The following is a 14103-nucleotide window of genomic DNA, read 5'->3' on the forward strand; positions in this document are numbered from 1 at the left end:
GGGTCTCACAGGGTCGGAATGGTGCCGGGAAACTATAGAGTGCGGGCTCCACTGCGTAGGATTGGTGCGCGGGAGTCCCAACGCAGTAGAATGCGTTTCTACGGTTCTTTCTGCTTAAATGCAATACATAGCAGTCAACAGTTTACGCGAGCTGACGTAGAACTTCATTTTTATCACTACGATGGTGATATTTACATCTTCATTTTAACACATCATTCTTTGCTAATAGCTGAGAACGGAGAAAACTCGAACTACTTCAAATGATGTTTCCAAATTGTGAAGGTTTGAGAGAAACATATTCTCCAAATATAGAACTGAGCGTTTAGGGGGGATCTTTCATCTATGCTTAAATTTTCGGGGTAAAAAATTGAAGGAAGAGTTGATAGAAAAAGGCAATTCTACCTTCACAAAAATGTCGCTACTGTTATTTCTCATTGAAGGCGAGCGAAGCGAACAGCAAAAAAAGCCTGTTCAGGCTATAATATAATAATAAGTTTATTAAAGTCCCAACCTCCTTTACCATTCACTCTTGGTACTCTAACTTCTCATAAAAAATATACATAGTGGATTATGGATAACGGATATCATGGATTGTTTATGCGCTTAGTTTCAGAACTCCCTTCTGGCAACATTGCTATACACTAGATTATTGCACATCTGATGTCTGATCCCTCAGGTTTTCTCATAAACAATCAACAATGACTTAAAATTGCATGAATGATTGGATTGTTTAGCAGCTTTATGTACATTTGTAAAAAAAAATAGAAAATTTTTGTCTTAGTTTCCTGTGTCATTTTTGGAGCTTTTCCTCTCTAAGAAAGCGTTGCAAGTTCATAGCTTCCATATTTAGTTTGCCATTTATGCATACATCCAGCACTTTCCGCTACTTCACTTAGTGGTTTTCGCTCTGATGTGAGTCTATTCCCAATTAATGTCAAGGTGGTATATGTCTTTTTGGCGTGATTTCTTTCTGCACAACTTCCTTGTGCTTCTGTTCTTCATTAATCAGATGTTTAGGTGCTGTTGGTTTTTAGCCTTTTGAAATTTTCGATTGCTTTTTAATCAGTATGATCACAGTTTTGAAAGTATAATTAGGGGTAATTTAAACGGAGAATTGGCATTTGAGAAACAGACAGTATATTATGTAAACAGGACTAAATGTTCATGAAGATATTGTTGCTTGTAGCATTAGTTTATACATGAACATGACAGTGCCCGTACATCGTCCAGTCGCAGTTTCATTGAGTGATTTGGGCCGACAGAATAGAGAATATTGAGAGGTGCGAATTCCCGAGGAGCACACGAAAATTTTCTCTTCGGCAAATTCGATTGCACCCGTGCGCTGCTAAAAAAAAGCATTAAGTCAAAACATGTTTACAGTTGCCTAGTGAAAAATTCCAATTGTTTTTAGAAGATTTCACCAAATGCTCGAAATGTCAAGCACAATCCTGCATACTGTTTATTGATGGTATATGAATGCGTGAAGATAGTCATTTCAATCTGATATAGGAGCGCATATAGAAAGTTGTCCTTCACAGCGGTTTACCCATAGTGACGTGAAGGTCACTGTGGGCGTCAAAGTTCGACGCACAGCGGATGTACTGCTACCAGCAGAGTCTTACAGGCTAAGGAGGAGTTGGATCCCGACAATTCGACTTCTCAAAATCGGGACCGTATTTAGCAGTAAACCAAGATATGACTAAGATTCACCTCGTCTTGACAAAACTTGTCGCAAAATAGGCCGCTGATTCGCATGGAATGGCGACTATATGTGGTGAAAGTGCACTGCTGCTTAGTCGACTTGTCGCGAGGGAAAGTCGACTTGTCGCTCCAACATACATGCCTCAGTCCCAGTTGCACACTGGGCAAAGCCGTTTCAGGCGTCCGACGGTATGCGACCGATGTGAGGCGATCAAGTCTCAGGTTGCTCAGAATGACTTCGGTTCTGGGCCAAAGCGACGCTGCACGACTTGTCATAGATATTGTCTCAGACTCTCTACAGCTCGGAAACAGTAACCACAGACCCTGACAAGAATGCATAATCGGAGGCGATAAGATAATCAGATAAGCGTATAAAATTCCACGCCGTTTCTTTCCATTTCCACAAAAGACCAGAAGGAGCGGCGTTCGGCAAATGAATGAGGGTACAATCGTCCTCAGCAGACAAAAGGCTCTGGCACAAAATGTAGGGAAGTTCATTTTGTCTATCTCGTCGAGGCTCACAAGATCTTGTCGCTTTGTCTGGCCATCCTTCGCCTCCGACCTCTGCGCCGAAAATCCACAAACATCATCATCTGCCTTTAATCAACATCAGTGGCTAAATCTGAAATGGGCGCGATTATATAAAGAGCGGAAGGATTTTATCCGCAAGTTTTCCAACAATTCGTTATCCGGAACTTCAATGCAAACCTAAGAAAGGCCACAGAAGAGGAATTTATGAACGGGGACCGGAATGAAACGGCATGTTGTTGTCCGCTTCTCGCCTATTTGATGGGAATTCTCCTTTCAAGGAGAAAGAACACTGTTGATTGCCGGTTTACGCGAAAATCGCCCGATAGCACGACTTGAGGACGAGGATCAGCAGCATATTCACCAACCGAATATAGTATATTCTTATCTAGGTAGAAGCATCCTTCTGTACTAGATCTGATCACTATCTTTTTCGAGTGGAAATACGACACAGCCTACGGCCTTCTTTTCAGATGATCATGAGCCTATGTTGAACGCGCCTGATAGCTGCGCACGACAAACTTGAATCGGATTCCAGCAACTACCAAGGAATTGTTGGAAAGAAGAAGGGTTTTGAGGTTTCATCAAAATCCATTGAAAATTGAGCGGTTAAAAGCAAAAATCAGGTGCAGAGAGGCTTTCCGAAGCGATCTTTCGAAACGCAGGCGGAAGAAAATTCTGGAATCAGCAGAAAAAAGATCTATTCTGAAAGAATGACCCAAGGATCTCCGTCAAAACAATATTCCACGAATACCCTCGAAAGGGGGGTATTCGTGGAATATTGTTGTTGGGTTGTGCGAAGTTGGGCGAAGACGAAACCCTTTCCTCTTTTCGCAGTGAGATTGAAATGGTCAGAAAAATGTTCTTCTCAAACCACTCAAACCTATTCCGTTCTTCAACTCCTGTGTTAATTCAGATCACCTCCTTTAAAGAGCCTCTACAAAATTTTCTTCCGGCAGTGCGAGTCGTGATCAAGAGCGTGGAACCAGACGTAGCTCCTGAATTTCATGCGGTAGATATTTTTCGGGCTGGTGGTCATCTGTTTTACGTAGTTCTAGCGGCGCCATAGCCATGCCACCCTATCCGCAGGCTGAGCGTCTTATAAAGTCGAAGTTTTTGCCAAGGTCGTCCTTATGCGGATGTCTAGGACGCTGGGTGAAGCTCAACCTCAAGAACAAGTTGGATTCCGTTAGGTGTTGAGCTATATGTACCACATGTCAGGGGTCATTTAGGTTTGCCGACCAAGAGAAAGTCTTATACATCTTAAGAACGAAAGCAGTACTGTTAGCGTTAGCCGACCAGACATGTACGCTTTGTATGTGAGAACATAAATCAATAGCTAAAATTGGTGCACCGCTACAATACTATACTTCCATCGCTCCCTTAACCATTGGAAGGAGGGTACGGCAAAACGATACCATATCGCCGAAGCTATATGCGGCTGCACTACAATGGATTATGAAATCACTCCCTTGCGAAGAAAAGGCCAAACATGTCGATGGACGATTCCTGTCAAATCTTCGTTTTGCGGGCGACATCATTCCCTTTCCGAGAAGCACCGATGAAGCAGAGACGAGGCAGTGAAGGAACTTCTCAAAGAATTGATTGAAGCAGTAAAGAGAATTTTGAATAAGCAGAGAGAAGACATAGTCCGTGAAGAACATCTACTGCGAGGGCGGTGTAGTGCAACTGAAAAACTTCCAAATCGTGGAAACTTTGTTGCATACCTTGGACGTTCCATCAAAACGAAGGTTGACTTGAAGAAAGATCTGAATAGAAAGCTGAAAACAGCTTGAGCAGCAGTTGCAAACGTCACGGAAGTTACGGACCAACTATCGAATAAAGAGCTCCATCATTTCGGTCCAGTCCAGCGCTATGTTGAGCAGCGGAGACGTGGACATGCCACTGTCATGTCTAAAAAGCTGTCTCTTCTAAACTTCATCCGGTGCACACAATACCTTGCCAGTCTTTGCTACTCCAATTCAACAGAATCGTACCGTCTTTACGGCACAGCAGAATGTATATGTATATATCGAAAGCTTCATATAGGTGACCCTATCACATTGAGGATCGACGACAGGATCGACCAATAGAACGCTACAGTGGATCCCAAGAGATGCTAAGCTCCTTCGAGGGAGGCCTCCAAAGAGATGGGGGTGATGTGTACGTTGTATGGGTGGAGCAGCTAGCAGCTCATGCACTGAAGACGGGCCAGCTATGTAAGTAAAAGAAATTATCGCTAGAGCAAAAAAATGTTTAAAAAAATGTCGTATTATATCCCGCCTTAAAAGAACCAATGAATAGAATCAGTGTTTTCTGTTCTACAATGAGCACTCCAGAATTTCGATTTCCAAACTTATTATCCCTACATGATCTGAACATATGTACACGAACAAAATGTGTGTGAGATGTCTATTAGGTTGGGTGCTCTCTCTTTTACACACTGAAAAAATTAACATGTGGAGGCTAGAACACGTATTTTTCTGCGGACAAACATATATAAAAGAACCGAAGAACTGTACCACCGTTGTAATCCAATTGGATCGACACCATCTCCGAATGATCTAATCGAATACGAGTGTACCCACGCTAGCGTCAACGGCAGGCTTGGGTACTTTCACGTGGGAAACTTCTCTTTCGACGACTCAGCAGAAACGAAACATCCGTACCCCGGACTAGCTGGAAATACCGTTGCTGATGCTACTGCACGACAACCATGCTGTCGAAGTCAAAATCTACACGCAGCAAAATCAGGAGTTGTCCGCCGCGATCAGAGAAAACCGACCGAGGCGTGCCGCTGTTCATCTCCTTCATGATAACGCGCGGCCGCATATCGCTGCGACTACACTCAGCCAGATCGATACCCTGGATTAGGAAGCGATAACACATTGTCTCCATTCCTCTAATTCCACCCCATCAAACCCTTTATTTTGGGCCCTTCAGCATTCCTTAAAGTCTAGTCTTGCCACTGACCTCAAATCCGCTGTTGAGTTGCTCCTTGAGTCTCAGCTTCCCAGCCTCCAATCCCAGGGAATTGTAACCCTCCCAAAAAGGTTGAACCCTTTGGCAGACAATCATGGTGAATACACCGAAGGAGGATCATCAATGTGCGATTAACGAGGAATGAAATCATAAAGCGTATACGCGTGTAAAAAAATAAGTAGCCAACCTAGTACATAACTGCGCATAAACGACAACGTTATCGAGTGCTGGGCAAACATAGTAATGTGGAAGTGGCTTTATTCAGTGAAAAACAAGGCCGTTTTCATCGTGTAATTTTATGATACAAAGATAAAAGGGTTTCTGGGTTACTGAAAGGAGTTTTATTTTACTATACATTCTTTGGAATGATAGTGATTCCAAAAGTTTAACGAGATTTGGAAGCAAGCAAGGTCTATATGCAAGATTGTGACCTCAGCTCCAGATCCAGCTCCGCTACGCTTCATGATTACTGAAATCACGTCAGTTTCTTGTGCTGTTTACACAATCTTCTACTACCCAGTCCTTCTTTCCAATGCATTCTTTTCAGCTTTGAACTTTCTACAGAATGGTGAATGAATGATACACACAATTTCTGATCTACGGACGTATTTTCATTAAGAAAATCACAGCTAACGAGCTAAATGCAGGGTGAACGAGCAGTTTCGACCACGCAGTCCATAATTTGAAGCTGCAAGAGAATTTTCTTGTTTTCAAACTACGTTGTTCTGCGAACTGAACGCACAACAATAGAACATTAGGCCTTCATGATCAAACTCTTATGCTCAAACACATCTTTTAACATAACGAATCGCTACAGACTATTTTACTTGCGTTTCAGATGGGAACGTGAACGAAAAAACCTTGTAAATCTAGTCCTCCCTCACTGGAATCTGTCTTTTGCAGTGTATTAAGAGTCTCACAGCTGCATTTACATTTGCATTCATTAATATACAACTGTATAATATGGAAGGCAAGACAAAAAAAGGCAGTTGACATAGAAAACGAATACTGAGATTACACTTTGATGCGAAAGCTCAGATAGTATGTAGGGATCAGCAATTACATCAACAGTATTTGCTTTGTTACTTTTCTGCCCAGCATACTCGACTTTGTTTTAGGATAATGCACATCACACAAAAAAATCACATTTCGCGATTCATGTAGATGGTATTTGAAAGGATTGACATCGCTAGCTGGCTAATCAACTGATAACAGTTTCAAAAAAAATTAGCAGAAATCGATATTTTTGCTGAATGATTATTGTATCTGTTATTAATATATACTGCAACAATGTCGGCAATATTTCACTGAGTTCTGAGAGAGAAAGAGAAATATTAGTTTTAAAAAATATGATTGATACTATTGCATAGCGTTATCAATCGGAATCGTTACAGGCAACTCCGCAGCTAATTTGCGCTAAAAATGCTTATGACTTTTTATAGATCACGGAATGCACTTTTTGTACAGGCCCCACGCACTTAAAAGGTTAAAAATGTGTCCGAAGGGCAGAAAAGTTGTCGTTTAACCGATTCTCTGTGAAAAGTGCTGGAAGCCGAATCCATCAAGAAGAGAGCCATAAACGCTGTTTGAGAGACACAAGGTAGACAATTTTGAAATCTTAGACAATCTCACAACCTTGCGTTTGGAACTGGCTTTGCGGCTTGAAAAACCCTGAAAAGTTTCTGAATCTGCTCGCTGCAATGAAACAATGCAACAATGAACGCCAAAGAGGAATGCTAATTATTCAAAAGAAGTCTTTCCGTATCTAAAGCTGTTTTCCAATCTGCTTACTATTTTACGCCGTTTTGCTAGGAGGAATAATATAGATCTTCTCTGCTCTAAACCCAGTTTGTATGTTTATTTCAACTTTTCAGAAAGAGCTGAAAAATTTCTGTTAGGAAGGAAGAGACATTCTCCAGGTAGATCACACTTGATCTGATTATGTTGGTGGAGATCTTGTCGCCGATTCGACGCGACTCTTTTCGCATAATATCTAAAGGACGCGTCGCGCAGATGAGGCAAGGTCCCAACGTTCTCCTCCGTTTCGTGCGCTATACGTTCTGCCCACTTTTGCCTCTATGAAAGTAGCCGTTCTGTGTTTCGAAACTCATTCATCAACATGTCACATGGCAAACGGCAACCGGAACGGACTCAAGGAGCGGATGCGAACACGAACAACCGCGCAACTTTCGAGCACCAGCCAAAAGGAGGAAGAGGAGCTGCAGCTGGTTGGAGGTAACCGGCGTCCATGAGGCTGTCTGGCGGAGCGGAGCACATGCTCCGCGACCAAACTTTGCTCACACTCTGGGTATTTGTACCTACCGGGCTCATAGTAAGTGGCTGGTTATGCCCCGCCCTTTCTACATTAAATTGTTATGTACACATGTAGTTTGGGATGAAGGCTGAGTAGGTACTCAGAGTTTACTGTATGCAGTTGAGTACACAGGAGCCACAGCAATGCAGTAAGGCAAGGTGGTAACCTTAGTGCCTCCAATTAAATGTACCCGCGAGGTAGGGCATGAACCATCGACGCCGGTGCAAGTCTGCTTGGCTAGCATTCCCTCGTGCGGAACAACTCTAACGCAACCGCTTTTCCCCAAGATGGTAGGGTCCCAGAACCTGCGAAACTAGCACCCGGGAACGCGACAGATCTAAAGGACTCCAGGGGATAAAAAGAACCATGCCCTAGATCATCATCGAAAAGATTTATTAGCTTGTTGGACGACTTTTTTTTTATATTCGTATCTGACAAAACATACTGCTAAATAGAGGACCCTCCAAAAGATCGTCTACCTGTTTGGAAATACTTCGTCAGGAAATGACTGAAGCAACTCCTACACATTCTAACCTCTCTATGAGAGCCTTCTCAAACACCTTCTGTTGGAGTCCACTTCTTCTAGCTTCCTATTCGGCACGAAATATATCTGCCAAACCTTGCATTAATAGTATTAGGAGCGTATCGGAGATATTTGTAGAAAAGTTTCGATGAGTTTTCTCCTGAATATTTGTAGAAAAGTTTCGATGAGTTTTCTCCTAAATGGAAACCTCACCTCAAAATGTTTTCCACCTCAGGATCGTCGTGGGCACATTCGGCATAAAGGGGGCCGATACAATAGTTGGCGTAAAACCCTTCGGGATACATTATAAATTTGTTCCACCCTGAACGTATTTTTGAATTAGTATAAAATCCAGTTCTAAAAATATTGATGATTGGAGAGAGTGTGAGGATTAAACTGTTGACCTATCTCCGTAAAGTTGACATAATGAAGAATAAGACAGCATTCAACTCTTGGGTTACACTCTGACTGTGGTGGGGCGTCGTAGTACGCAAAATCCAGTTCGGGCGGCTCAACAAATAAATTAAAATATGAGACAGGTTGACTATTCACTGTCACGTCCACCTGCAAGTAGGATAGTGAGCATGACTGCGTTGAAATTGCCGTAGATAATTAAATAACCTTCACTCTGTGAAGCAGACGCTTGTTCGAACCCACGTTTGAATTAAACCAACTTTTAGCATTTCGAAGAATTTCGATACGGAGGTTTCGAATAAGGCCAATTTCTTTCCAATCAAGTGTAGCTCTTCCAAGTCTGGTAAAATTTGCTCTCCACCGGCTCACTTCGTAGAGCGTCACCGTCGCATTTATTGGTTCCATGTTTCTTTTAAGGCTGAATAAGTTGGTAGTCTTAAAAAATATTAAACACTCCGAACATTAAAAAAGTACTACTAACTTTAAAAAACTTTAAAGACTTTAAAAAATGTATTCACAGAATAGGAATAAGGCACTGTTCATCTACACATGGTTCCTATCCCTTGAGTTCTCCTTTTTCTTTGTTTTTTCTCCTTCGCAAACATTTTCGAGTCATGCTTTATTATTGCAGTCAGGTTAGATTTCTGCTAAGGAAATAGAATCTGAGCTACGTGGTTGAAAGTGATAGAACCAATTCTTATCTATTTGGAAAGGAAGTGCCGCAATGTCTGTCTTTCAACAGTTTTTTTTTGCCACTTCTTCACAACTTCCTTCAACGGTATCCACTTTCAAAAATGAATTCTACATTTAGTGCACCAAGTGGCACACTAACATCGCTCAAAGTAGTGAAAACTTAACATACAATGCTCAGTGTACCAGCGAACGAGTATCGCTGTATGTGGATCACCGATATGTATGATTTGATCCACACACAGAATGTCAAGCAGTTATAGTTCGCAGAGCGATACAAATAGCAAAACTCATTCATTCCTATTAGTCATTGAAAAGATCCTTTTAACTATGTCCTAAAGCATAATTAGAGAGCGAAGCAGATTCTAATGTACACCCAGTAACATCGTCAACAAATGATGATGAAACATTGCAACATTTCATTCCATAATAAATGAGAAATTTGAATCTTTATATGAGATACACAAGTAGGGGACTGGTTTCACGTCTATTGTGACAAGTGGACATCTTTTGGGAACACGGAACGGAACTTTAATATATATATATATAATATTAATGATTTAATATATATATATATATTAAAGTTGGGAATTTAGACTTATAAATTGGTACTGCATATTCGGTACAGTGACTTTTAACAAAAAAAAAACTGAAACGCATTCATTTAAGCATTTTTCGTCATGCAACAGTGTGAAGTTCGAGCTATTTCATTTCATAGGCATTCAGAAGCTGAGTACGAATAAACCGAATTCTTTAAAACGAAAACTGCAATACATCGCCATCAATTTGTTCTAATTGGTTTGAGATCACTTTTGTGCCAATTCCGATATGAGAAAATACCGAACAAAAAGGAACTGAGGATGAAGCGTTAGGGTTCAAGACTAATCATTCCTGGGAGAATCGAAACTATCACTGATCGTAGCACTGACAAGACCGGACCAAAGAGGGTGTGACTTGTCATACCGCCACAATCATTTAACGCCAACTTTTTGTGTGTTGATGTATGAATTTACCTCACACTGCAATAACTCAGCACCTCAAATAATGCACTCGTTCTCAAACATAGCTATAGAAGCTGAGAATTCGTCTCCTAGTTATTCTTAGTAATCTTCAGTGGTCAAAGCTACATTCAGAGTAGAACGTGAGCTAGTGATCTCAAACACAGGGTGTCGATAAAATCATGGTGCACTTTCGACCGGCCACAGAAACGCAACAAAACAAGATAGAAATATGAAATCTTCACCAAATAGGACGAAATTCTTCAAAGATTCCGTAGTATGATGCACGAGCGTGTGCGCACACACTTGATGACGACACACCACGAAGTAGGCAGCAGCGGTTCAGTCCTCGTGTTCCCGGATACAATATTTTCCCAGCGGTGGATAGGCAGAGGTTTAGTCAAGCGATGGATAGCCCGATTCCCGGATTTGACCCCTCAGACTTTCATTTGTGTAGTTGTGAACCAGCATGTGTACAGTGAATGTATCCACAGTATTAATCATTTGAGACAGAGAATCACAGACATTATTCACCCTTTACACCAGACGTCCTTAATCGGTGTGAGAAGAATTTGAGCATCGTTTAGATGTGGGTAGGAGACAAATGGAAGCCACATCGAACTGCACTGAATAAGGTAAGAAAGTTGAAGGGTTCTCTTACTATTTTGTGAAGATTTCACAAAAGGTTTTGAAGGTATTTCGTCGTTTTCTTGTAAAGCGCACCACGACTGTACGGGGACCCTGCATGTGCTCCGTTTGAGAGTAGGGACTCTTAAATATACATGAGGAAATGCCGGAAAGAAGCACAATCGCTGACATTCTGACGTTTCGTGAAATGCCTTCGTTATTACAGTAATATGAAAGCAATAGACAAATAGCTTGCAAAAAGTAATTCAAACATGACTGCGTAACACTCACTGAATCATTCCTCACCTCATACTGAACTTTGCAGTTGCAGCTGGAGTTCGAGGATCAATAAGATATGTAAAACAATCAGAAACTTCGGATGAGTCCATTAGATGACATACACCTAACAAATGAAAAAACTCTGGAAAGAAAAGTTTCCTGTGAACTCATTTCTTACCATCTGGCGTTGTTGTCACAATACTTTCGCCAATTTTATCCTGAATTATAGTTCCATCATGCATACTTTTTGTTCCTTGATTAGCGCTATGTAAATGCACTTCGCTCATTATCATTGCTTTCACCTACAAAAGTGGAGTACATTCACGGTGCATCGGCACTTTCGCGTATTCCTATATTATCTGGTATCTGCTAACTAATTTGTGACTTTTCTTGCCTTCTCGCTTATCTCCCTGGAATTCATGCGAACTGTGGCAGATCGTGCATAGGACAATTGCATCATAGCACTAGCTAAGAGTAATAGCAAAAGGATCGAGACAGTGTTAACAGCTGTCATCTCGGCGGATAGAGCATATCTAGATAGCATATTCTCTAATAAATGAAAGGTTAAGTGACGCTGATAAGATTATGCTGCACACCAGAAAAGAAAACAATGTGAGTGCTTCAGATGGTGACAGAAAGATTCTTACAATATCGGACACCAGAGACATTATTCTTTACCAGCAATGACATGGAAGGCACATAAAACATCAGGATACCAGTCAGCCTTATCGCTCCTCGAAAGAAAATTGTGTTGCTTCTCCGAAACAAAATAGTGCAAAACATAATTCTGTTTGAAGAGTTATGAATCATTTTGTATGCGTTCATTGTCGTTAAGAAGTGAATGGGGAACACTCTTACTCCCCTAACCATCTAAGACGTGGTATTTTTAAATGGCTTACTCTTATGTAAACAAATATCAATACAAAATTATTCAGTGTTAACATTTTTTACCGAAAGAGCTTATGACAAACGGTCCAAAACGTTATTCACATGATTCAAAAACTCTCAGGTTAACACTAGGACAGCTTCAACTTCACCAAAGAAGTTCTCTTCTCCTGGTTGAGACGGCACGTGCAAAATCACGTGATTGGCTAAATTATCAGTGCAATGAAACAGATTTTTTTAAGTGAAAAGGACATAGTTTCCTCGGAAAATGCTATCTTCAATTCCAATCATTCCAGTTGAATGTCCTATTCTATGTTGATTCCTGAAGTTTTGCAGAAACGAAGCGTGTCAGATGTCGTTAGGTGTAATGGGATCAATCTGATTGCTTTATAATATCGGCACATTAGATTGACCTTTTGGGGCCCTTCTGGACGCTATTTTTCCTTATATGACCCTTACGCCTTCATGGACGCCCCTACACTTTCCTCACCCGATCTCACAGTTCATCCGATCTCATCCGATCTTACAGTTTCCTTGTGCGAATGCATCAGGAAACTGTGACATAGGATGCAATCTGACACTGTGGGTTCCGTTTCGTTACTTTCTACCGTAACAGTTCAGAGCGTATGTAACACACCTGGTATGAGGTTCCGCTGTGTCTGTGCGAACGAGCGGAGGTTCGAATCTGCCCTAGCCCCTCCCGATCCCTCCGGGACCTATGGATCGAGGAGTAAATATGAATCTCTTTCAGAAGCCAGCGCCTCAATTCAACCTATTTCTTTCACCTTTCCTCCTGTTAACTACATCGGTTGTTTTCTTCGAATTAAGCCTCTCTTAGACTTCTGGAGTTGACGGTGCGGGACTTAGAAATGCTGTTCAGTTTGAACCTCTTCATTTTGATCAAAGAGAATTTATAAACAATTTTATTCGATCGCAAGTATTAGTAAATTGAGAAATTTCAACCTGACATCACAATGAGCATGACTAGAACGAATATCACAGAACAACATAAATATAACCCAATGAATATAAAATTAATACAATTTGATTAAATTCATACTGCCTCCTTGAGTTATATTCTTTCCGAACCCGTAGACATCATGACACAATGTCTGAAAATGTCTGATTAACTTTGCGCCTAGTGAATTTTACCTATTCTATGTGTTGCATTCAGACATTTATACAATGTGGGACCCCTGTACATTCAGAATTTTGGAATGACAATCTTGGTAAAAGGACGCGAATCCAAAAATGCATCAGCTGTTTGAAAATAATGGTTAAATTTCCTGTCTTTAAAAAAATGCTCACAAAAAACTTTGGCGTCGCTCCTATCTGACAATACGTCATAACCGAGATTAGTTTGCAAGACTGTGGTGACTTTGTGCAAATGTAGTTATGAAAACGCGAAACTCCCACTCTGAACCAACAGATTTGAGGTGTCCGCAGCACTCAGGGGAATTGATACACGATATTAGAAAGTATGCACTACGAAATAATCTGCGCACTCTACGAACGTGCGCATTATGCTATAGCAATGAAATCTTTTGCCAAACTGTCGAGAACTTCCTTAGAGGTACCCCAAAAATTTCATCATTCTTTGATAGCGCGTATATGATTATGTCGGATGCCTTTCCCCGGACGAAGAGCGGATTAATGGCTCTGCGTGCTCAACGTTCCTTAATTTCGTGGATTTGTGTGAAGAGGAAGCTGCACTTTTTCAACACATTCCTTGCCAATCACTGATAGGAAAATCCCAACAACGGGGATATCTCTGAATACTATTAGGTTGGTAAAAAATCAATTTCGGATTCGAGTTATGCGTAAACAAAACAATTTTTTACCCTTAATTATCCCGTCTCAAGGCAAACAACACATACCGTTTTCTGCTCTTTCAAATACATGTATAGCTTTCGCACTAATTTTTTCAGCCGGCCTTTTCCAGGGGTTTCGAGAATCATGAACCGCTTTAGGAATTTAAACTGGGATACTCCGCTGCAGAAGCATCTCGTAACCTTAGCTGGGCTTTTAGGTCAAAGTTTTTTTGCGAATGGAGCTCTGGTTTTTAAAAAATCGCTTTTAGCGATCTTGATCTCGAAAAAAAATCTGTTTGCGGTCGTAGGTCGTCGCTTGATGATGAAGATCTGGAAGCAAATCTAGAAACT

General features: G+C 41.1%; 1 protein-coding gene across 2 annotated transcripts; it reads right to left on the bottom strand.

The window, feature by feature from the left end:
- Nucleotides 1-1188: 1188 nt before the first annotated feature.
- Nucleotides 1189-11600, bottom strand: RB195_017555 (uncharacterized protein; the record flags this gene model as incomplete). Of its 2 annotated transcripts, none has more annotated exons than XM_064184600.1 (7): nucleotides 1189-1345; nucleotides 8262-8370; nucleotides 8453-8612; nucleotides 8670-8880; nucleotides 11084-11180; nucleotides 11235-11358; nucleotides 11451-11600. In XM_064184600.1, 7 exons carry the CDS (start codon nucleotides 11598-11600, stop codon nucleotides 1189-1191), a joined length of 1008 nt encoding a protein of 335 aa, XP_064040481.1. The 2 variants fall into 2 exon arrangements, with proteins under 2 accessions (XP_064040481.1, XP_064040482.1); XM_064184601.1 differs by having other exon boundaries at nucleotides 11451-11516.
- Between the last annotated feature and the right edge of the window lie 2503 nt (nucleotides 11601-14103).

This window comes from Necator americanus, chromosome II (genome assembly GCF_031761385.1).
Source record: "Necator americanus strain Aroian chromosome II, whole genome shotgun sequence".
In the NCBI taxonomy this organism is placed as follows: Eukaryota; Metazoa; Nematoda; class Chromadorea; order Rhabditida; family Ancylostomatidae; genus Necator; species Necator americanus.